Source organism: Perissodus microlepis, chromosome 11 (assembly GCF_051167445.1).
Source record: "Perissodus microlepis isolate ML-2025 ecotype Zambia chromosome 11, ASM5116744v1, whole genome shotgun sequence".
NCBI classification, from domain to species: Eukaryota; Metazoa; Chordata; class Actinopteri; order Cichliformes; family Cichlidae; genus Perissodus; species Perissodus microlepis.
Genome location: NC_140471.1, coordinates 2057591 through 2083714, shown reverse-complemented (window position 1 = coordinate 2083714; position 26124 = coordinate 2057591). Strand labels below are relative to the sequence as shown.

The 26124-nt window shown below is 42.3% G+C and overlaps 1 protein-coding gene across 2 annotated transcripts in view; it reads left to right on the top strand.

The window, feature by feature from the left end:
* The first annotated feature begins 2838 nt into the window (after nt 1-2838).
* adcy3a (adenylate cyclase 3a) overlaps nt 2839-26124 on the top strand; it is a 53965-nt gene continuing 30679 nt past the window's right edge. The window contains exons 1-5 of one of the 2 annotated variants that reach the window (XM_084943226.1): nt 2839-2934; nt 5009-6117; nt 16479-16628; nt 22129-22259; nt 23315-23426. In XM_084943226.1, coding sequence (XP_084799352.1) covers nt 5443-6117; nt 16479-16628; nt 22129-22259; nt 23315-23426 — 1068 coding nt within the window. In that variant the 5' untranslated portion in view covers nt 2839-2934; nt 5009-5442. Of the gene's footprint in view, nt 2935-3038; nt 3199-5008; nt 6118-16478; nt 16629-22128; nt 22260-23314; nt 23427-26124 lie in introns of those variants that run through there. The other variant, XM_084943225.1, reaches the window with a different exon arrangement.

Genomic DNA, 26124 nt, shown 5'->3' with positions numbered 1-26124 from the left:
ATGAGTTTTTTGGGTTCATTGAGAACATGGTTGTTGTTCAATAATAAAATTATTCCTCAAAAATACAACTTGCCTAATAATTCTGCACTCCCTGTATTGTGGTCTTCCTGTCAGGTAATCAACAATCCAGGACACCAGAGAAGCATCCACCTGCATCGCTGCTAACTTATCACCCAGGAGGGTTGGCCTGATGGTATTGAAAGCACTAGAAAAGTCAAAAAACATGACCCTCACAGTGCTCGCCGGCTGGTCCAGATGGGTGTAGACACGATTGAGCAGGTAGATGATGGCGTCCTCAGTTCCAAGACGAGGCTGATAAGCGAACTGAAGGGGATCCAGGTGTGGTCTTACTATGGGTCGCAGCTGGTCCAGGATGAGCCTTTCCAGGGTCTTCATGATGTGGGAGGTCAGTGCCACGGGCCTGTAATCCTGGGGGCCACTGGGACGTGGCGTCTTTGGTACAGGGACAAGGCATGATGTCTTCCACATCACTGGTACCCTCTGCAGACTCAGACTCAGCATAAACAGTTTATGAAAGACTCCACACAGCTGGGGGGCACACTCCACTCCAGCTTCCTCCTGTAATTGTCCTTAGCCTCTCTGATCTTGTCCTTTAGTAACACCTGGACCTTCCTCACCTCCTCTTTATTGCCCCCTCTGAAAGCCCTCTATCTTTATAAATCAGCTACGTATCAGGCCTTCAAGATGGCAGCAGTTAAACTGTTACTTAAAAAGCATCATTTGACCAGCTGTCCTAGCTAGTTACAGGCCAATCTCCAACCTTCTTTTTATCTCAGAAATTCTTGAAAGAGAACAGCTAACTGATCATCTGTAAAACAATGGTTTATTTGAAGAGTTTCACTCAGTTTTTATTGTGCTTGGCTTACTCTGAATGTTAAATTAACCTGGCGTCCAGGTTATCAAGGAATCTTGGAGTCGTTTTGATCAGGATCCTTCAGTGCACATATGAAATATATGCTGCTTCCTTCCTTTCTGTCTCAGAGATTATTGATCTTTGGCTCTCTTCCACGGCGTGTCATTGTTCTGTCTTCCTCAGCTCACCCCCAATTGGTCAGGTTAGATGGCCCCGCCCCTCCCTGAGCCTGGTGTTGCTTCTTACTGTTTCTTCCTGTTAAAAGAGTTTTTCCTTCCCACTGTCCCCAAAGTGTTTGCTCAAAGGGGGTCTTGTTGGGGGTTTGATTGTTGAGGTTTTCTCTGTATTGTTGTGGGAACTCTTGGAGAATACATCAAAAAGCACCTAGAGGTGAATGCTATTGTGATTTGGCATCATCTAAATAAAACTGAATTGAATTAAGCCAGTTACATCACTTTTGTCATTCCTAACATTTACACTCCAGGTCATGTACTTGGGGAGGGACTCTGTGTCTTACCTAAACAAATGTGGTCAGGGGAAAGGTGGACTGAGATTGGCAGACAACCTGCTCTATCAGCTGAGCAGCAGGTGCATTTCTGTTCAACTACTTTGAAATAAACTGAACACTTAGGTTTCACTGATATCTTCATATTGCCTTACATTTTGAATTAACTATGAACTGTCATGCATTGATTTAGTGGATAGGAAACAAATTTGAGGAGCCGAGAAAAAGGCTCTGAGTGTTACAAAGATCATTTATTTTACTTTATAGCAAGTTCTATTATTATTGTCAAAGGAGCTTGCAAAGAAAAGCGTCTGGACTTCTTTGAGTTGCTTGAAGACGTTTCACCTCTCATCCGAGAAGCTTCTTCAGTTCTAAGGTCAAATGGTGGAGAGTCCCAGATATAAACCTAGTGGGAGTTTCCCCCCACAGAGGGACAAAAGGACCCCCTGATGATCCTCTAATCGCCTGAGCCAAGGTGTGAAACTGGGTGTGGGTCCCAATCAGCCAGAGTTTCGGGTGTGTTCATTGTGAAACCTGGCCCCACCTTATCATGCGAATTCCTGAGGTCAGATGGCCCAGGATGTGAGTGGGCGTTAAGGCGTCTGGGAAGGGATCTCAAAACTGGATTATAGATGGCAGAGAGTTGGTGTCGTAAACCCCCGCCTCTGTTCAAAGATGGTCGCTCACAGTGGACATAGATGCTTCTTTCACTCCTCTTTCAAACCATCTGTCCTCTCTGTCCAAAATGTGAACATTGGCATCCTCGAAAGAGTGACCTTTATCCTTAAGATGCAGATGGACTGCTGAGTCTTGTCCTGTGGAGGTGGCTCAAGCTCCTTTGACTACGATGACCTGGATGACTGAGAACCTTCACAGACATATTGCCGTACATTTTGGGAGGAACACCCTTCAACTGGTGCGGGAGTATGAAAGGGAATCAAGGAAACTAGCGGATTATAGGAACCATCTCCGTTTCAACCTAAGATGTAGACAAAGCAGAGTTGTTCCTAAGAGCCTGCGCCTTGGATCCACTGTCAGGGGATACAGAGCAGACTTGATTCTACAGAGAGCACAAAATCACCTTTTAAGTGAAAGGATAAGACAGGTCCATTTCACCATAGCTGCCCTCCAGATCAAGATCAGCCAGACCCTGCAGGAACTGGAAATCCTTCTACCCTCTCCAATGTTAGAAGAGGTTTACAAGTTTGTGGACAAGGCACAGCGGGCCCAACACTCCAAGCTCCTTTGACTACGATGACCTGGATGACTGAGAACCTTCACAGACTTCTATTATTATTATTATAGTTATTACAGTTGAAATAAATATTTTATACAAACGGTGCTTATTTTCCGTTTTTAGACACTGGGTTGCTGTGTGGCCTGTAGAGTATTATTCGACTTTTAAATGTTCACATTAAAATAGCTTTCAATCATACTTCTGCCCTTTCCTGTGTCAACGTTCGCGAGCAGTGATTTTATTTTGTAAGCCACCAGAAGCATCGTCGGTTGCGCTCGTGATAAAGCTGTTCCGTGTCTTCTGCGGAAAACATCCGAGGTAAAATAATAATAATAATAATGAAATAAATAATAAAAATAACATTAATAATAATTAATGTTAAAAACAGTGGGGGAGGGGGCGGAGCCACCGGGCACGGCTACTTTCTGTGACTCGTTAGATTTCAGTTATTGTTTCCATCTTCATGTGAATCCGGTCTCGTGCGGGGCTCCGGTAGACGCGAGCCGCTGCGTTTCAGGCTGGCTGCTGATATCTGTCTGAGGGGAATAACGTTAGCACCCACAGGAGACGGATGCTTCCACGGTAAGCGGTGCATCAGCACAGACTGTGGTTTCACAGCTCCACGGAGAGCTTCCAGTGAAGCAGGTGAACACGAAGGATACAGCAGACAGCAAAGAGCCGAAGTGGAAATCACGTCCAGATAAGTTTCCGTTCGAAAGAAATAGATGCTAACGCAGCATAGAAAAAGGTTTGTTGGACAGCTACCGTGTACCACCCGAGAACCCCGCGTCCTTTTGTCACTGCGAGTACCGTGGACGTGGAAATGTCCTCAGGCAACACAAGCCCACTGGTTTTTGTTTGTTTTTAGTGTGGTTTTACAACATGTGTACCTGTCGGAGCGCAACATGTAACAAGGTAGGCCCACAGCGGAGAGCCTCGCTCTAGCGTGGAGAGACCCTAACGCCAAAATGTGGCCGTTTCACACCGCCTGCCTTTAACTGAGGTGCGAGCCCAGGAAACAATCATCCATCTGTCGCTGTGCATCAGTCACAGTTTGTTAAAAAGGGATTTATTGAAACGTGTAAACATACAGGGACACGCAGTCCAGAGAGCAAACAGAGCTTTTGTATATTTTGTATGACTACCTTTATTCGTCAGCACAGGTGAACTGTCATCAACAAGCTTTTAAAATGTCTTAGCAGTCTTCAGAAATAGTTCTCCGGGCTTCTAGAAGGACATCCCAAAGTTCCTCATCGTACTCACACACTGCTTCAATGATATTAACGTCTGAGTGTGGGAGGATCATCTCTGACGGACAGTTTTATGTTGTGCATTTTTTAATGTGTTTGGGATCGTTGCCATGCCGAAAAAATAAAGCCACTGTCCAAAACCCTTTTGGTACTGTGTGATGGATCAAACTCTGACACTACTTTTCTACATTCGTATCCATTGTGCCGAGATCCCCACGGCTCTGACTGAGCAGCAGCCCCAAACACCCAACCTGCACCAGCTTTGACACATGGCTGCAGACATCTGCCACCGTTGATAAAGTTTTGGCATTGACTTTCAGATACTGTTCATTTGCTGTGTAACCACTTCTTCTTCTTTTGTTTTCCCTGCATGTTTTAGGGCACACAGCTCATTGAGCTGATATATATTTTACAGTTAATAGTGCTTTAGTAATCACTTTAGCTTTTGTGGGTCACACTCAGACCTATAGCCTTTAGTGACGTGGTCACCTGTGAACTGAACTGGTATCCATCTTTGCCTTTGTTCATAGATTCAACTAAAATACTGTTTACATATTTTGCTACACCAGATATGTAAATGCATCTGGTGTAGCAAAGTGCATGGATTAAGTTTGCAGGTTAAAATAGTTGGCTGTTCATCCCTTAAGCTAAGTGCCTCGTTTATGCTCGAATGATTCGTAGTTCAGTGTTAAGATAAGCAGATTAGCAAACAAAAAGAAGTACTTTGAAAATGTTTAGGGACAAGGACTGGAAAGTGAGTGAATTTGAGAAGGCCTGGAACTACTGTACAAGACATTTGAGAAGCACCGTGGACTATACTTAAAAGCCTAACTTAAATGAATTCTATCAGTTCAGCAGAGAAGAAAAGTGGTCAAATATCCACCCAGAAGCTTGTTCATGGCTGTCAAAAGCATGTAGTCAAGGTGCAACTTGCTAAGGGACATTTAACCAAATATTAGCGGGGTGTATGTGTGTAATCTTGACTGTGCGTGAGAGAAAATCCAAAATAAGTTCAAATGTCATTTAAAGCCATTAAAGATGTCTGCTGTATAATGATTCCACCCGGGAAAAAGAGCAGTTAAAAAAGTTAGCGTGACACTTCTACCTGTTGCTCTCTGGTGACTTTGTGTTTCTTTATTCAGGTCATGTGAGATTTATGGAAGTCAAAAATGGAAACCGGAGGAATGAAGGCAGTGACACAAAGAGAAAATCAGCGGAGTAAATGTTAATACGTCCAACTTTGATATGTGGCATACAGAGACGACCGGGCTCAGGTGAAACGGTCCCATTTGCAAAGCTGAAAAACCAGAGGTGGACATCACGATGATGAAGAGTAGGCGTGCTCAGATTGGACCTATGAGAGAAGGCTAAGCACGTCAAGTGACCTCACTGGATGGAGTGACTGGATGCAGAGAGGACGTCTCTCCAGTGTCCTGACAGCCAGCACACTGCTGTGATCACGGCCACACATGTGGGCTTCCCTCACAGGATGTGAACCTGAGACTTCGGTCGGTGTTTGATTTATGCTTCCAATTGTTTTTGAAAGGAGACTGGGAGCTGCAGCTGAATGTAAACCATGCCTCGGAACCGAGCCTTTTCTGAGCCCGAGTATTCTGCTGAGTATTCGGCAGACTGCTCTGTGACGTTGCCCTCTGACCCCGGGCAGGCAGTGGGGCGAACACACGAGGTCACGGTGCGGACCTCGGGATGCTGCCTCTGTCTGCCGCGTTTCATGCGCCTGACCTTTGCGCCCGAGTCCTTGGAGAATCTTTATCAGACCTACTTTAGACGGCAGAGACACGAAACCCTGCTGGTGCTCGTTGTGTTTGCCGCGCTGTTCGACAGCTACATCATCCTCATGTGTGCTGTGGTCTACACCGCTGATAAGCTGGCTTCTGTTTTAGTGGCATCAGTGGGACTGGCAGCAGATATCGTTCTCTATCTGCTGTGCCGCTTTGGGCTGCTGCCAGACCGCATCTCCCGGCGGGTGTTGCCCTATGCCCTGTGGGTGCTCATAGCCGCTCAGATATTCTGCTACCTGGGGTTGAATTATGCTCGCTTCCACCAGGCCAGCGACACTGTAGGCTGGCAGGCTTTCTTCAGTTTTTCGGTTTTTCTGACTCTGCCTTTGAGACTGACTCCCATTGTGCTCATCACCACTGTGTCCTGTGGGGTCCACACCCTGGTTCTGGGTGTCACCATTGCCCAGCAGCAGCAGGATGACATACACGGCGCAGCACTCGGCAGACAGGTGAGAGTTGAGTTGTCTGTTTGTTAATGCATTGAATTTCCTGTGTCTAATGGCATGTAGCCAGATGTAAGGCAGTAAAGTTCCCCAAAGCCAAATATTTCCACCGTTTCACAGGGATACTAACTAATACTGGATAGGTCTGGTAACTATACACAGATTACACAGTTGACAGAACAACCCGCAGAGTCCTCTTTGTTGGTTTTCTTTGTAAATAACGTTTATTTTCATATATTTTCTTTTAAAAGAAGCAGTAGTTGACTACATGACAAGTTATTATTAACATTAGTGCCACAGGTCTGCCCTGAAAGTATGGACGAGTGTCCAGATGAAACCAGAGTCATGAAACTGCATTATGAACAGGAAAAGTTTCACCTTTATGGTAAAATTATTATTTCAACTTGTCAGTATCTAAATCTGCCATTCACATATAACAGCCATTGTAATCGATACTTTTTATATCTATCAATATAAAGTATCAGGGAGAAAGTAAATTATTCCACTTCATATGCTTCTTTTAAAATGGCCACTTTGTCCAGCTGTTTCTTTGTCTTTTTCTCAGCAGTTATTAACACTTTGAGAAGATATTTGTCCTAAACGTACAAACCAGTTAGTATATTACCTAAATATACAGTATCAGAACTGCAGTCAATCGCAAAACCTAGTGTGACTTTCATTTGTGCCACTACGTCTGACCAATAACGTATGTGATAGTTGCATCTGTTGTATTATTAGATCCAAATCTGTCGTTTAATGGAAAAGCTAATAAAATTCTTCCATGAAACTTTTCTCCACTGGTAGAACTGGAGGTGCTGTTTTTGTTTTAATCACATATTTGTATAAAACTCACCTATTAGTGTTATATTTGCTTCTTATGTCCCATTTGGCTTTGTCTTTAATGAGGACAAAAGGGTTTTTTCCCCAAGTGCTTTTTTTTAGCAGAGCAGAGAATTTGCAACGCAACATTTCTAAACATACTATTTTCATTATTTCTATAGAAAACCTAAATAATTTCTGCTTGCACACGATACAAGAATTATTTCAGGAACAAAAAATGGTCGGTGGCTGTTTGCATGGTTTCTCTCCAGCTTCCTTCCACAGTCCAAAGACATGCAGTTAGTGCGTTACAGTCTGTCTCTCAGCGTTAGCTTTGCATCAGCCCGGTGACCTGTCCAGGGTGTATCCTGCCTTTTGTCCTATGGTAGCTGCGATAGGCTCAATCCCACCGCAACCATGCAAAGGATAAGCAGAAGATGGCTGTGAACCAAAAAAGTTATCACCCTGCTGAAAACGCCACCTTTTTATTGAGCTACAGCTGAAACCAATGCTGTGCAGTGATCTGCTTTAACTTTTCAATGCTCAAAGCTTGTAAAATCAAACTAAAGCTGAGGCTTATCTTCCAGTTTACGCACTTTATAAAAACTTCAGCAAGCAGGGTTTGTGTAGGTGCTTGAAATCCTTTCTTGGATTTTAATATTGTCTTTTCAGGGTTTCAAAAGTGCTTGAATTTTGGATGTGGTGCTTAAAACTGTATTTCATTCACAACATATGAGTATTTGATTGCATAGTTTGCTGATCAGATGGAGAAATAAAATGAGTCACAAAGGCTAAAAGAAACATTTCTCCGCTGGGGCGTGCTTTGCACCTCTGCGTCAGTCAGTCTGTTTTAATGAGTGTTGGCTGGAAAACGACAAATACGAATTATGGATAAGACGAGGACCAAATCCATGCGTAGCCACATGCAAAGTCTGCAAAAAGGATTTTCACAGTGGGGGAGTCTGCATTCTCGAGTCACATGAAAGGTAAAGAGTTTTCGAGTACGTGCACATTACACAGTAATGCTAATTTGTTTATTTTTGCTAGTTAGCAAATTCACAGGATAAATTGTGAGTGTGATGCAATAAAGCAGTACTAGTGATAATTTATGGAATATGCTGTTAACCTAGCAAACATTACTTAGCAGTAACAGTGACTGTAATTAGTTCCCTCAACTGAAAGCTTTAAATATTAGCCCAATATAACCAAGGCTTTCTGAATAAAGGCTATACAGCAGCAAAGTTGTCACCAACCAAATAGAAGAACACTGTCTATATTTGTATGTCTTACAATTTGCAGCTTTTTAAAGTGTTAACTTGGTTCCTTTGGAAACACTTTGAGGGGTTAAGAGCTGAGAATCCCAATGCAGTCTGTGATCATTTAGGACTTCAGCAACAACAAAGACAGAAACAAAGTTAAGCATATCACTGATAGTTGTATTGGGATTTTTTTTTTATTTTAAATAACACCTGTCTGCTATTTTTCTTTTTTGCTGAGTCAGAAGGAAGATTGTGCTTCATCTCAAGTCCAACAGGATTCAAAGAGCTGCAACAGAAAAGTTTGGAGGATTTGCAGAAACAGCTAACTGACAAACTCAAGGAACTCTTAGGCTGCGTTCACACTGCAGGCGAAAGCGCATCAAATCCGATTTTTTTGACCCTATGTGACCCATATCTGATCATGGTCTGACAGTGTGAACGGCACAAATCCGATATTTTCAAATCCGATCTGGGTCACTTTCGTATGTGGTCCTGAATCCGATACATATTCGATGTTTTAGAAAGCGACTGCTGTTTGTTTTACATCACTGACACAAGACAGACGCCAAATATCAGCGCCGGAGAAGACATCGCGAACGCTTCCTGTCCATCCAGTGTAGATGTCAGTGAAACTGCTGGGAAGACAACGTTGGAGAAACGTGAACATTTTATTTGTACTGTATAATCTGCAGATTCTGACAGAAATCTGCAGCTATCCTTTGAAGCACCGCTCCTCTAAAACAGCAATAAGGATCATTATTAGGCCAAATGTAAATAACAAAATAACTTAAAGCAAAATTGGGAAACGTAAAGTCCTAAACAAGTCTTTATATTAAGGCCATCAGTCAGACAATACTGTTTGGTCTGGGTTAGGGCTGTTCGATATAACGATATATATCGGATGACGATATAAAAACGTCTATCGTTTCATTTTACGCTATCGTTTGTTTCGTGGTGTCGCAAAATAAACTGTTTACAACAATATTTGTTCATGGTTTTGATGGTCACTGTAGTTATTATTCATTTCTTAAAGTTCTCTCTTTCTCTTATATTTAATATAACCACACTACGGACGGACAAGCGCCTGTTTTTATGCGTTGTCGTTTGCAACCACGACGGTAACACCATCGCGTGTCCGCTTGTTTATGTTCCACATAAACCTTTCACAATAAAGCTCAAGATCCTGTTGAGACTTTTCAAAATAAATTGAATCACGTGAAAGAGCAGATTATTTACGGATGAGAAGTAAAAAAGAGCCGCCAGGTGCTAAAAAATAAACCTTAGAGTCAAACGTTAGAACAGGCTTTTCCCCGCAGCACGCCGTGTAATAAATACTCACAAAGAAAACGGCGGCCGTTACAACTTATGTCTAAAAATGTATCGTTTCATACATCGGTTAAAACACTTGACTCCAGCTACATGACGCGCAGCTGGAAACACTTCACGCAGGTCGAGCTGCCCGAGATTCACAGAATTTACAGAAAATGTTAAATGTTTGTGATTTATATCGTTATCGGACGATAGATGTCTTATATCGGGATATGAGGTTTTGGTCATATCGCACAGCCCTAGTCTGGGTCTAAACAGAGCGCGTTGTGTGTGACGTCTTTTTTTGTGCATGCGGCCGCTTTGAGCGTTCACACTAGAGCGCGTTTGCTGTCGCATTTTATTTGTAGTGTGAACGAGCAGACAAAAAAAAAAAAAAAAAAAAATCGGATTTGATCAAAAAAATCTGAATTGAGCATTAAGACCTGCAGTGTGAACGCAGCCTAAGACACTCGTTAATAGGCCCTGCTCTAATTGGCGTTACTGTTTATTACTTTATGATGTTTGATGCAGTTTTCTTGTTTTGTGGGTTGTTTCCAACAAGTCCTATAACAAGTTGATTTGTTCACATTTGAGCTCTTCATTTTTAAGTGAATTGTGTGTTTTGAGTTTATATACTAGAGATGGCACGATACCACTTTTTTTATGTCTGATACCAATATCATAAATTTGGATATCTGCCGATACCGATATGAATCCGATATAGTGTTTTTTAATCAATAAAACTGATTTTTTTTTTTTTTTTTTTATATCTTGCTGCATTTTGTATAAGTTCATACTTAAGTTTATAAAACAAAACACTAAAGCTATTCTGTTATACCTGTATGCAAAAACACACTGCACCCAAAATATTTCATAGTTCAGCAAAACTGATCAATCTAATAAACTTAACCCTGCTCCATCCTCCTTATTCTGGTATTTTAAAGAGTACTTAGCAGAAAAATTAAACAACCTAAATAATAGGGTTGCAAACTCCTAGCAAAAAAAAAAAAAAAAATAGGGAACACCCCCCCCCCCCCCCCCCACCTCGTGATGCTTAATCGATGTAATCGACTTTAATTTGATGCAAGTGTAAAAAATAAATAAATAAATAAAAAATGCACAGAAATCAATAACTTTTCTACAATAATGAAATAGTTTCAACATCTTTCTTCAACAGAACTGCAGACTGCACAGATGGTACCTTCCCAAAGGAAAAAGTACTATAGCTTACTAGGGTATATTAGACTTAACAGTTACTATATACAGTAATGAACTTCTATACATTTTACATCAGATTAAAACTTTGGTTTAAGATTCAGATAATTATTTATTAAAAGCTAGACATTTTAAATGAGAATAAGAAAGAAAAGTATGTCTTTGTGCCCCCCTTTCCCTGTTCATGCCCTATCGGCCCCCCTGGCTAAACTGTGCTAGATCCGCCCCTGCACAGTTACCAGCGTAGAAAAAGATCCTGGTGTAGAAAGTTATATTAAATAAATTCTAACAACAGCTTATCAAGCTTAAACGTGCTGCTGTTGTTCAGCCGCTGGTTTCCTCTTTCTGGTGCAAAGTGAGACAAAAACAAACGAGAGAGACGGACTCACGACAGAAAAGCCGATCAGCTGATCATGGATCAGTTTCATGATTGAAGTAGCAACAGGAGAGGGAGAGAGAGGGAGAGAGGGAGAGGCAGACGCTCCGTATATCGGTTGTTAAGCTTAAGGCAGGAATGCTTTACAAACATTCAGAGATGAACTTACACACTTGCTTTACTTCTCTCTGGGATCACTTTCTAAGAGATGAATGCCGGTTTGGTAGCGACGCTCCAAATGCTCAACCAGAGCGCCGACAGGTCTCGCACGCCACAGCCGCTATATCACGTGACGCGTACTGCTCCGACGTGCTAAGGTTATGAGCTGAGTTGCGCCATGTCGCAGGTGACCTAAGTCCAGTAATTCAGGTCAGTATCGGACCGATACGTAATATCGGCTCGGTCCATCCCTGTTATATACTATATGCAATTCAATTCAGTTCAATTCAATTTTATTTATATAGCACAACAACAGTCGCCTCAAGGCATACAATGCAACCTTTTGCCTTTGCAGTATGATGAACTTCTAGGATTATTTGTGTTAATTGCTTATGGTCTTACTGAGGAAACGTGAAATGAAATATGCGTTTTTCTTGTTGTTGTTGCACTATATATAAATATATACACAGATGGTCCATATATATTTGGACACTGGCCAAAGTTTTTTTTTTCTACCCATTTACTAAACCAGATTTCAATTATGGTTACTGTATATAATGGACATGGACATAATCTGTAGATGCTCAGCTTTCATTTGAGAGTATCCGCATTCAAACTGGATGAAGGTTTTAGGAGTTTCAGCTCCTTGTGCCACCCTCTTTTTAAAGGGACCAAAAGTAATTGGACAACTGATGTGGTGTGGGCAGTTCCTTCGTTCTGTCATTATCAAGCAGATAAAAGACCTGGAGTTGATTTCAGGAGTCGTGCTTGCATTTGGAAGATTTTGCTGTGAAGAGACATCATGTGGTCAGTGGTGCTCTCTGTGCAGGTGAAACAAGCCATCCTTAAACTGCGGAAAGAGAAAAAACTCACACTGTTAGGAGCGGCAAAATGTACAGTTTGGTGCATCCTGAGAAAGAAAGCAAGCACTGGTGAACTCAGCAACTCAAAAAGACCTGGACGTCCACGGAAAACAACAGCAGTGGATGATCGCAGAATCATTTCCATGGTGAAAAGAAACCCTTCACAACAGCCAACCAAGTAACTAACAGTTTCCAGGAGGTAGTCATATGGATATACAAGTCTACCACAAAGAGAAGACTGCATGAAAGTAAATACAGATGTTTTTCTGCAAGGTGCAAGACACTCATGGAGAGATAAATCAATATCCACCTCTACCGGAATCATTGCAAGAAAAATATGAAGAAGGTGTTGAACAGGTCATGATCCAAAGCCAACACATCATCTGTAAAACACAACAGAGGCAGTGTGATGGCTTGGGCCTGCATGGCTGCCAGTGGCACTGGGACACTAGTGTTTATTGATGATGCGACACAGGACAGAAGCAGCCTAATGAAGTCTGAGGTGTTTGAAAGACAAACTGTCTGCTCGAATCCAGCTAAAGCCAGTCAAATTGATTGGGCAGTGTTTCATAATACAGATGGACAATGACCCAAATCATACCCACAAACAAACAGCAACTGAAAGCTGCTGCACTAAAGGCCTGGCAGAGCATTAAAAAGGAGAAAACCCAGCATCTGGTCATGTCCATGACTTCAAGCTGTCATTGCAAGCAAAAGGTTTTCAGCCAAGTACTAGAAATTAACATTTTGTTTTCATCTGTTTAATTTGTTAATTACTTTTGAGACCCTGAAATGAAGGGATTGTGTTAAAAAATACTTTAGTTCCTCACATTTAATGCAGTGTTTTTGACCCAACCCACTGAATTAAAGCTGGAGGTCTGCACTCCAACTGCATCTGAGTCGTTTCATTTAAAATTTATTGTGGTAATGTATAGAACCAAAACTAGAAAAAAAAGGTTGTCTATCCAAATATTTAAATAAATACATTGACTTGCCCTATCTATTTTTTAGGGGTGCAACGATATTCGTATCGATATTGAACCGTTCGATACAGTGCTTTCGGTTCGGTACGCATATGTATCGAACAATACAATTTTTTTTAATTTATTTTATCAACTTTTCATCTGACGATGCTGTCTGTGTTGAGCGCTCAGTGGATCTGCGTTCGACTACTCCGCCTAGGCTGCACTGTCGAGTGCAGATCCACTGAGCGCAGGGCAAGCTAGAAAGACAGAAGCTAAGCTCGTTGCAACATGGCAAATTGAACCTCCCCCACCCTCATTCAGATCTGGCCTTTGGAACTATTTTGGTTTTCATGTGACGTATGACCCTGAAGGTAAGCGCGTCATGAACAAAAGTAAAACAGTATGTCGGATGTGCCACGCAATGCTCAATTTGTGGGAACTAGCGCGTTAGCGCAGTTAGCTTGTTAACGTGTTGATGCCGTCCAGCCCCACACACGGGGCGATCCGCGGTAACTTGTTAACGGAGATTTGCCGCGTTGTGGCGTTAATGTCATTTTAACGAGATTAACGCTGACAGCACTAGTGGGAACACAACGAATATGACTGCACATTTACTCCGACATCATCCTGGTGCAAAGACAAGTGGAAGCAGACAAAAACAACAAGCAGGCATGCTACAAACTTTACCCGAGTCATTTAGACAGCCGTTAGCACAGGATTCTCCTTATGGGGACCTGATATGTTTAATATGCTGCTGAGAATATAGCCCAGAAGAAGCGTATAGTATAGCTTTTATTTTGGAAAGAGACATTTCTCTGTAATAAACTCTCTTTTCCAAAGATGAGTGATTTCTCGATCAGATAGATTTATTTTTTTTATTACTTTGTTGTTTCAGCAACATTAAATTTAAAAACTGTACTTTTGAGTTAAAATATATATTTATAATTTTAATAAATGACAAATTAAAAAGGCATGAACATTTTTTTGTATCGAAAAAATATCGAACCGTGACACCAAAGTATCGAACCGAACCGTGAACTTTGTGTATCGTTGCACCCCTACTATTTTTGTAGTATTTTGAGTTGTTAGTGCACTTTTTTTTTTTTTTTTTTTTTTTTTTTTAAATGTGCACTATGCCTTTATTTTCCCCATTTTTTTCTTTATTTATTTTATTTGAAGTTATTTGTCAAGTGACATATAGCATAATACTCTTTTTTTTTTTTTTTTTTTGTACGATTTCAAAAAAGTGAAATCATTTTGAGTTTGTATGTATTTGTATAAATATGTAATTTATCAAAGTGGTAATGTGCTGGAAAAGCTTTAAAATGGACCTTGAAAGTGCTTGAATTTTACTCTGAAAAAGGTGTATGAACCCTGAGCAAGGGTTTAAGCTGTCACTTGAGAAAGGATTATAGCAATAACCAAAAGAAATCATTTTGGAATTAAGAAAAATAATTTTTGGTGCTCAGAAAGCAGGAGAGGGATATTCAAAGTTTCCACAGTGTTTCCAAATGTCAAGAACTTGAGTATCATCAAGAAATTCAAAGAGAGCCATACAGCACAGAAAGAAGACTAGTGTGTCTAAGGACCCCAGTACAAATGCCAAGATGCTTTGTGAATGGAACTAGCCAATTGTAGGGAATTGTAGTCTGAAAGAAGAAAATCACTACGACCCTGCACAGGATTGTACTGTGAGTTTGCAGACCAAGAAAAACTGCGGAAGACGCTGAAGTACATTAAGGAAATTCCTGGAGAAGCACATCCTTTTGTCAGGATTTAATTGGACTTACTGTATGCAAACAGCAAGGATGCATACACCTTGGTTCCCACATCATAGCCTCATATATGTACTTTCAGACTACACCGCCGTGAATGAACAACTGTTTTTCAACAGGTTTGATTCAGGCCCCACTCTGCCCTCTTGTCGCAGACTGCCCAGGGACTGTGCACATCAGCTATGTGGAATGATCATGCACATGGTATAATTGGCCTACTTTTGATTTCACCTCTGCATTTCACCATTAAAAACTGTTTCCCTTGCCTTGTTTGGTATCATTCTTTTCAGCACAACCTCACATCTCACTTTAGTTATTTTTTCATTTAGGAATACTGTATTAATGCAATTGATCTAAATTAAACATAACATCAGAGTAGAAAGAAGTTGTATTTTTCACTGTAAAAACCACAAACTTTAACAAACATCTTTAACAAATTATTCTCATAACTTCAAATGCAAATATAATTTTTTTTATCATAACTGTGGTTTGACGTGACCTATCAACACAATTTAAAAACTGGTATCGTCAGATATGCGGATGCAGAACCCACACGCAGGACTCTTTAAATAAAGAGTGCGTTTATTTACAGTGAGGTGAGTGACAAAGTGCACTATATTTTCTTCTGGTGACGGTGCCCCATGTCTCCGTTTCCTCTGTTCCCAAAACCCGTGCGTCAGCTCGATCCACCTGTTTCCGAGATCCTGCAGGAAACACCACAAAAGCTGTTGTTAGAGGACTCCATGTAAGCCGACAATCACACACTTCTAAATCTACTGGGAAACTGACGGTTTCTCAGACGACGATCTTTTTCTTCTTCCAGAATGTGAAGAAGAAGAAAAGTCTTCCATCACGTTTCTTCTTCACATTCTTTTTTCCCTATGGTAAAGCGGCCTTTATGCGAGGAAGCCTTTTGGATGGTTACAAGACAGCAGCAATGCATATATACAAACAATAAATTCAAAACAAGAGCAAGACCTGCTGGACAGGACAGGTTGCAAAGTACTTGGAAGTAGTGCAAAGGACTTGGTCCAACCATAGAGAAAAGAGTACCATAGTAACGTTAGCTAGCTGATGTATTAGTACTCTTGCCGAGCTCAGTGAATGTTTATGCAGTTAATCAATTAGTTGTGTATTTTTGATGGGTGACTTTGGATTTGTGGGAGAAACATTAATATAAAAAAGAAACTGTCAGTGTGAAAAAACACTATCAAACAAAACCCCACCTTAAATGTGCAATTACACATTTGGAATAAAAACGTATTCATTCCCATTCATCCTATTCATTTTCTTCCACTTATCTGATTCAGCGTGGGGGGAGCCTATCCCTGCTCTGGGGTACACCCTGGACAAAAGGGCTACACAGAGAGACGCACAACCATTCACACTCACATTTACATCTACATTTACATCTACAGTACACCAGTTAGCCTAATAACACTGACTGCATGTCTTTGGACTGAGAACATGCAAACTCACAGTGTGTGGTGATTATAGTTACAGGATTTCCATTTTCTGTACTGTTTTAAATATATGTGAATTTTTAAAAAGTAAGTTGTGTCATTTATAAACTTGTAAGAGTGCACAGAAGTGAAATTATGAATGTACTCTCACTTCTTGTTTTCAAGCTTCTAGCCAACCTTGTGATTTATGTTTGTGCCATCACTGTGGGCATCATGTCGTACTACATGGCTGATCGGAAACATCGGAAGGCCTTTCTGGAGGCGAGACAGTCACTGGAGGTCAAACTCAACCTGGAGGAGCAGAGTCAACAACAGGTCAGAGGACAGACACTGCACTGTGTGCACAGGCAACTTGTATCTTTGATGATTCATTTTATTACTGATCAACTAAACCTGAATATTTAAGATAGTCAAAGTTTTGGCTTTTATATCCACGATGATCGGGCAACTGTTAGTGTGCAGAATTATACAACTAAATGCAAAACAGAGATTTTCCCATTTCACCTATTTTCATCTAAGTGAGAATAATAAAGAAATCTAAATTTACAAATAAAAATTTCTTTGTAAATTGTCTTCTGCCTTATCATGGTCGCGGTGGGCTGGAACCAAGAGGCCGTGTACAGCCTGGTGAGGTCGCCAGTCGGATGCAGGGCTAACATAGACAAACGACCATTGCTACTCACACTGATACTTATGGGCAATTTAGAATCACCAGTTAGCCACTAACTGCATGTGTTTAGAATGTAAATAATACATTTAAGATAAACTCTAAATTCTATGCTCAAAATCAGTAAAAAAAAAATTGAACTTATTTAAATGTTGCTGCTTTCACTTTCACCATTTGTTCCTTGTGAAGCGTTATGAACATTCCAGCATTCCTATATGTTTGAATTGCTCCCAAAATGTGTGTCTGAGCACTTTTTCAATGCATGGGGGAAATTGCTGTGGTGATTTGGGCAGATAAAATAAAAATTTGCATCTCGCTTTTTAGTACACCCTTCTGTTTCACTGTTTTTGTCCCTGTTTGTATGTGTGCAGGAGCTGCCCAAGTCCACAGTGAAACACAAGCACAGAGAACAACACTACCAAATATAAGTTATTGTCTGGCTTTATGAAACCAACAGGGCTTCATAGATGTGTTTCCTCTGTTAGCAGCACTCACTTTGGAAAATATGTACACATTATTTGTATGTTGGCGTGTTTGTCTGAGCTGGTACCATATCAGCAGTCAGCTCCCCTTCTGCTGTTGCATCTGTGGCCACTAGGCAGTCTAAATTACTATTACTATTATTTATGGAACAGATGGTGTGTGTGTGTGAGAGAGAGAGAGATTGTGAGAGAGAGCAAGTAAGAAAGAGATGTCAAGTGTGAATGTGCTATGAGAAGAAATGGAGAGGAAAAGTAACCCAACAGTGGTGATAAACATGTGAAAGAAACTCCCAGAATACTGATGGAAGAGCATGGTGGGCTGGTGAAAGATGAGAGCTGCTGACCAATCAAGAGGCATCTGACTGGTGATGGTTGCCGAGGCAACCAGCCTCCTGAGTCAGTGTCAGCTGTGATCACAGAGCCAACCTATTCAGCTGTTTGATCCTTCTTGGCCTCTCTGTTGAATTTTGATAACAATATTGAAAGCTGCTGATGCCCAGCCCGCCTGTCGGTCTGTGTGTGTACCTCTGTGAAGGTGCGTTTGAAATGTGTAAAAACAATAAGTGTGTCTAGGTGTGTGTGTGTGTGTGTATGTAATGTATGCTTTTGTTTTGTTTGAGAAAAAGACTTGTTGGATCTGCCAGTTATCCCTGTAAAGGGGATCTGGACTGGCAGGGTCAGTGATATTATGCAACAGGGAATGTAGGAACTGGACTACTGAGCTGGTGATGAGAAGATTCGCCTGGCTCTGCTAAACTCTGGATGTCTACCCTACTTCCTCTGACTGGGTATCCTTGCAGCTCAAGTGCGATTCGTGAACCACACCGACTAACTGGAGCTCTTCTGTATGACCCGTGCACCTCATAAAATTGACCAGGTTACTCTTTAGTGGGTAGGCAAAAGGATCTGTTCAGTTTAAGGCTGTGCACAACCTGCAAGAACTTTTTGAATGATGATGCTCATGCACAAGTTTTGACCTTTACTATTTCACAAAGAGTGAATAAACACAATTTAGACTTTTGAATGAGGATATTTTATCTATACAATATTAGTAGGACCAAAGCCAAAGCTTAATCAAATGGTAATAATCACTTAATCAGATCACCTAAATTTTACCCTAATATAACTAATCTACTTTATGCTATTGATCTCTGAGATTAATCTTAAGAACAATGAGAGAGAGGAGGCACATCCAGGACTGAGATGCACTCCACTCCATGCTGTGCCCAATAATGTCCAAATGGGGAAGCAGAGACTCGCTACAAAGTTTGGTGAGCTTTGAGATGGCAATCCAACATCCTACAGAAACAAGTAGAGAAAAAGCCAAAAATTATAATTCCAATTCATAAGTCCACAGTGGTTAAGTCCACAGTGGTTAAGTCCACAGTGGTTAATCCTCTGGTGCTTCTCGCTGATATTTCCAACTGTCAACTCCAAAGTCTGTTCTTCTGATGTTGTTTGCCACTTCTTTATGGAAAATTAGAAGAAGAATCCCAAACCTTTTCAGCAGCACTCTATAGCACACTTTATATGCTTTTGGTGATATACATCACCTCCTCTCACTCTCTCTCTACACTGCTAATATTTTCCATGCCTCACACCTGTTTTATACGTGCACATGTGCACTCATGCACACGCTCAACCTGTCCATGCTGTTGGCACATCTAGTACATTAATGTATCTTGCTCCACTGTTCTTCCTCTTTTCATCTCAACACTCATAAAAATCAGTACAAAGTTCAAGTATTACAACCATTTCTATTTGAAAGTTCACATATAGATGTACCCTGTTATAGCATTCTGTACAGCACTCTTACAAACTGGATGTTAACTCCTGTGTTTCACTTTTGGATTTCCTTGACACACTGCATCCTCACTGCCTAACAGTTTGGAGCTAGTCAACCTGTAAACACAGCAAGAGGGTTAGGGCGTTGGAGTTAGGGTGCCTTTGTCATGCTTTAAGAGACATTTAGACCTTTACTCATCTCCCTTATGTATTGCTCACTGTAGTTTCTTGTGTTCTTTTCTAGGAACTATTTTTACATTCTTAACGTTGCTGCCATTTCCTAAAAGATTGAGAAAAGTGCAATAATGACCTAGTGAACAACTAGGATCTTAGGTTCCTTGGTCAGATGAGAGCCTTCCAGCAATTTCTGGATCTGTGGCTTGAAGATGTGATTGGTTAATTTGAAATTTTTTAAAATTTATTTCTGATTCCTGTCTTTTATTTAATAATAATAATAATAATAATGGATTGCATTTATATAGCACTTTTCTAGGCACCCAAAGCGCTTTTTAAGCACACTTCTAGTATGTGTTACTATGACCCTGATGAAGGCAACAAGCCGAAACGCGTTGGTCAGTCAATAAAGTTGTTCCTCTTCCCTTTAAGTGTTGCTGGAGTCTCTGCATTGTGATTTGTTTCATCCTGTCAACGCACCTTGGAAGCAGGTAAAGTTGTGCCAGAAAATCCTGCTGTGGATCTGTGGCTTGGCCTCATTCTCTTAAAACAAAATTTAATACACTTAAATACCTTATCGTGGTCGAGAGGTTTGTGTGTCCCAGGGATCCAGGGGGCTATGTTGTCCGGTAGGGCCCCTTGGTAGGGTCTCCCATGGCAAATTGGTCCTGGTTGAGGGTGGATATCGTAGTATTCCCTCAGCTTGCTGCCTGTACGTTGGGGTTTCTCCCAGTGGATTAGAGGGTTTGTTCCATGCGCCTTCGGGTCTGCATTTGTGTGCTGAGTGGCGGTTCAGAGTACCCAGCCTTCTTGGAGACTTCCGGCAGGGTGCTTAAGGGTGCACCGCATGGGAACTCAGTTGTCCTACTGAGAGACTTCAACACTCATGAGGGAAACGACAGTGAGACCTAGAGGGGTGTGATTGGGAAGAACTGCCTCCCGGATCTGAACCAGAGCGGTGTTTTGTTGTTGGACTTCTGTGCAAACCAAAGTTTGGCCATAATGAACACCATGTTCGAACATAAGAGTGTCCATAAATGCACGTGGCACCAGGAAGCAGACCTGCGGCCATATGTTCTGGACGCTCGGGTAAATGGACGGTTCTGAGCTGTCAACTGATCACCACCTGGTGGTGAGTTGGATCAGGTGGCGGGGAGGATGCTGAACAGACCTGGCGCGCCTAAATGCATAGTAAGGATATGCTGGGAATGCCTGGCAGAGGCCCCAGTCCGCACACCTCCGGAAGAGCTTCAACAGCTTTCTGAGGGAGACTGGGGACATTGAGTCTGGATGGACCATGTTCAGCATCTTCATTGCCGCACTGAGCTGCGGCCGCAAGGTGGTTGGTGCCTGTCGTGGTGGTAACCCCCGAATCAAATGGTGGATACCAGAGGTGAAGGGACAGACCAGGCTAAGGAAGGAGTCCTATTGGGCTTAGTTAGCCTGTGGGACTTCAGAGGCAGCTGACAGATACTGACAGGCCTGAAGCAAAAACTTGGGTTTGGGAGGAGTTCATAGAGGCCATGGAAAAATACTTTAGAACTGCCTCGAAGATATTCTGGTACGTCTTACATGGAGGAAGCAGAGTCTGGGGACGAGGGTGATGACTCGCCTGTCTCCAGGGGCGAGGTCACTGAGGCAGTTAAACAACTCCTGGGGGGGATGAGATCTGCTCTGAGTTTCTGAAGGCTCTGGATGTTGTAGGGCTGTCTTGATTGACACGCCTCTACAATGATGCGTGGAGATCAGGGGTGGTGCCACTGTATTGGCAGACTATGGTGGTGGTTCCCATCTTTAAGAAGCGGGGCCGGAGGGTCTGTTCCAACTACAGGGGGATCACACTCCTCAGCCTCCCTGGGAAAGTCTATGCCAGGGTGCTGGAGAGGAGAGTCCTTTAGTCGAACCTCGGATACAGGAGGAACAATGAGTTTTTTGTCCTGGTCACTGGACCAGCTCTTTATCCTCTCGAGGATACTTGAGGGTTCATGGGAGTTTGCCCAACCAGTCTACATGTGTTTTGTGGACTTGGAGAAGGCATTCAACTGTGTCCTTCGGAGTGTCCCGTAGGAGTTGCTGTGGGGTGTCTGGCCCATTCAGTCCTTATACGACCGTTGCAAGAGCTTGGTCCGCATAGCCGGCAATAAGTCGGACTCGTTCCTGATGGGTGATGGGCTCCGCCAGGGCTGCCTTTTGTCAACAATTCTGTTCATGATTTTTATTGACAGAATTTATAGACGTAGCCAAGTGGCGGAAGGCTTTCACTTGGATGGTCTCGGAATTTCATCTCTGCTTTTCACGTTATGATGTGGTTCTGTTGGCTTCATCGGGTGGTGGCTTCCAGCTCGCCTTGGAACGGTTGGCAGCCGAGTGTGAAGCGATGGGAATGAAAATTAGCACCTTCAAATCTGAGGCCATGGTCCTCAGCCAGAAAAGGGTGCAGTGCTCATTCCGGGTCAGGGATAAGTTCCTGCCCCAAGTGGAGGAGTTCAAGTATTTCGCGGCCTTGTTCACAAGTAACAGGAGAAAGGGAGCGGGAGATCGACAGACGGATTGGTGCTAATGCTCCAATGTGCATGGCAAAGTGTCCTTGTATTCAAGCCAAATAGAAAAGCAATAGGATAACCAGTGTCTTCTCTGTGAGGGACCTGATTACTACCAGTGTTGTTTTCTAATATGCTCTGTCTGCTTTTGCTTTTGTCCTCCACAGGAGCGTCTGCTCCTCTCCATTCTTCCAAAGCACATAGCTGATGAAATGCTTCAGGACATGAAGAAGGGGCCTAGTCAGAAAGAAATGCAACAGTTCAACACCATGTACATGTACAGGCATGAAAATGTCAGGTAATTTGGTACCTCTATAAACTTAAACCATCAAGGGTTCTGCATGTCTGTGAAGTATGAGTCTTGTGATTTCAGTTACACTGCTGTATTCACCTTGTTGCCCACCACAACTGTATACTCTACTACAGGGGTCCCCCATCCCAGTCCTCGAGGGCCGGTGTCCTGCAGGTTTTAGATGTGTCCTTGATCCAACACAGCTGATTTAAATGGATAAATGACCTTCTCAACATGTCTTGAAGTTCTCCAGAGGCCTGGTAATGAACTAATCATGTGATTCAGGTGTGTTGACCCAGGGTGAGATCTAAAACCTGCAGGGACACCGGCCCTCGAGGTCTGGGATTGGGGACCCCTGCTCTACAATTTCCACCAGTGTTTTTGGACTTTGTGTTACTTTTGATTTCTTTGCATTTGAGCTGTCAGAGTGTTTTACAAACTGTCTTTTGTCCTGCTCTGGTTTTTGGCATTGTTCCCAGCTTCATTGTTTGTGACCACTGCATGTTTGAAGTTAAAGGTTTGGATTTTGTATATTTATTTTTCGTGTGAGTTGCATTTGGGTGCTTTCTCTCAGTTACAATTCTAAATTGGCTTTAAATGTAGCTTGTACTCTAAAGTGCTTTGAATAGTCAGTAAGACTAGAGTGAAGCTATAAAATATATCGATCAACATTAATGATGCCTTCACAGATGTGCACAGTACTCTTATCACGTGAACAATGCTGTTCAAAAATGAGTGTACATATTTTTTAAAAGAAAAGTTTTGCCTTTTCATGTTTGACATATTGTCTGTAAAAGAACAAACAAACAAACAAAACAGTATAAATATAAATCATTGCATTCTTTATTTACAGATTGCTTTTTGGAACATGGCTTGTATATATTTTAACATTAATGGAAAAGAATATTGTGAAAAAGAGGCCACTAACTTAAAAATGAAAGCCGATGGTCCTATTAGATTTGCTTATACTAAGCTTCTTCTTGAATTATTGAAAATGTGCATGAATAATTTTTTCAGCTGTAGAAGAATGATGTCAGTAATGTGTATTTTTTCTCTTTCAGTATTTTGTTTGCAGACATTGTGGGCTTCACCCAGCTGTCGTCTTCTTGCAGTGCTCAGGAGCTTGTCAAGCTGCTTAATGAGCTCTTTGCCCGCTTTGACAAACTAGCTGCTGTGAGTATCACAGTGTAAACTAACTAAAGTGATGTCATGGTTATTTGTTGTTATTTACATTTTTCCGATTTAGACTGAAATCTTTTATGGGATTCATCAAGATTACAAGAAGTACTCATTTAGAATCCACCTCTAACCTTTATGTGATTTATGGGAGGTCATTTGAAATGATTGTCACATATCAATTTGTTGTAACAATGCTTCTTGGCAATAAATATTATTCCATTGGAAAAAGCCTGTTCCTTTCCCCTCAAACGGTGCCACCTTTGCTAATGAAAAACCGCTGGTTCTGCTGTTGTTTTGATCTCTGGTACTCAGGTGCTGACAATCAGATACAACAATGGTCTGCTACAATGGTAAGGCATGCCACATTTGACTGATCTGGATAGGGCTTGTGCCAAGGGGCATCTTCAAGCTGGTGTTCTGTAAAACCAAGTTGCACCAATGTGCCTTAAATGCCCTTCACTGTCAGGCCTGTTTGCAGTGGTGTCGGCATCATGTAAACTGGAACCTGAACGTGAGGAGGAATATTATGCTCTGTAATGAGTCCAGATGCAGTCTACTGATATGTTAATCTATTAACTTGTAGGGTAACAGCTTTAGTTAGAGGCGGTGTGATGGTGTGGGGCAGCATCTCCCTCAATTATCACTGGAGGCAAATCTCTGTGCAGAGAGATACCAAGATGCGTTTCTGTAACCAGTGGCAATCCCATATCCCCACAGTCTAGTACTGAACTATGTCTTCTAAGATGACACATCCCCACCGGCCTCAGTTGGGCGGTGGGGGTGTGTGGCGGAGGTGTGGTTCTGTTGCTCAGCTGCAGGGGAGGGGTGGAGCAGTGCGTTCAGGGTGTGTTGTCAGGGGAGGAGTTATACATCTGACCTCATCATCCAATCATGGTTCCCCTGTAAAAGATGTTGCCAGGATCTGAGGTGGGAGGTGTGCTGTCTGTGGTACAGAAGCAGGGCAGCTGGAAAGTTGCACAGTGGAAACCCAGCCAATAAAGACGTGGAAAACTGCAATGCTGCTGTCGGGTCCATCATTGTCACAGCGGTGCCAAAACCCAAGTCGTGGCATGGCGGAACAATGACTGGCCCAACCAGTTAAGGCGTGGGCCCAGATGTTGGTGAGCTGCCAGCTTTGCAGTGGGAGCAGACAGCTGTGCAGGACCAGTCTGTGCACCAGACGAAAGTGTTGGAGAGTCTGGTCGCTCAAGGTGGTTCCTTGCTGACACTGCCGCCGCCCCCACCCTCTACCGAATGGGGGAAGGAGACAACCCCCATGCCTTCCTGGAGGTCTTTCGCGCCATGGCGGTGGCGTGCCTATGGCCGGAGGAGTGACCGCCTGTTCATGTACATCAGCAGGAAACTGTTGGAGTGGGAGGCCAGGTACAACACAGTAGAGGAGTGGCTGGCCATCTGGTGGCCATCTGCCCTTTTACCCATTGTTCGTATCATGCCCCGCTACAGGAGGAGGTGCCAGGCTTTTTCGGCTGTGTATGGTTCTTTCACATGATACTGAGGCCCCTGTTTGTTAAAAGAATAAACTGTTTAATTTTCAATATGGATTGAAGTTTTTCATGGGCACAGTCCACGTATGTGGCGGCTCAATCCATAAATGTATTTTCTTTCCAAATGTGGCACCGCATTAAGGGAAGACAACAGGCTTGTCAGTGGTAGAAATATGTATTGCCAAGAACAAAACACACATAAAGTTGTTTTACAACACAAATTTTCTGACTTTTTGTGGTAAGTTGATATATATCCATGTTTAGCAATGGTTGCTGTGGTTTCATGTCACTTTCTCGGTGGCTCAGTGTTGCTGTCAGTTTATTATTATGCATATGTATTTATTTCTAGATGTAGTCAAACGGGCCAACATGCTAAGAGCATAAATAATCTCTGCCTCTCTTCCACAGCATGTCTTATGTCCTGTCTCCCTCCTCTCACCCTTGCTGCACATGGCTGCCTCTCCTTGAGAAACTTTGATTGTTGCCGTTCTGTCTGTGTAGTTATAGGGTCTTTATCTTACAATATAAAGCACCTTGAGGGGACTGTTGTTGTAATTTGCCGCTTAATAAATAAAATAGATTTGAATTGAATTGTAAACAACAATAAAATTAAAAATGGTAAAATTCAGGATGCAGACAACACATTTGAAGCTAACGGTAGCTGATTCAGTAATGAGGAAATCTGTAAAGGAGAAACTCACAGCAAGGAGTTTATTTCTACCTACGATTGCGCCTGCAACACAGGACCTAATCACCGAAACCTCGTTCGGGGTAGGGGTAACTGCACTATTAGACAAAGCTGCTTTTGGCTGTTGCCTTGTTCACACGGGATTGCCACAGTGGGTAGCTGCACATGTTTGATGATTTGGCAGATATTTTCTGCCGGGTGCCCTTGCTGACACAGCCCCAAAGGGATTTGTGTCTCCTCCCAGAATCGAACAGGATTTTGTTTGTTAGGCCAATGTGTGAACTGCAACACTGTGGAAGGCTAATTCCACTGTGACACTGTGAAAACCATATTTAGAAAATAAACTTTGTTTATTGAGATCTTTTGACGTTTAACAGGATGTGGGTGCTCTATCTCCAGGCAAGATTTACTGTTCTGTATGCCGTTCGTTGTTTACAGTCCAACATGACTTACAAGCTAAACCAAACTCGTGCCAGAGTCCTGTATGTTATCTACAGGT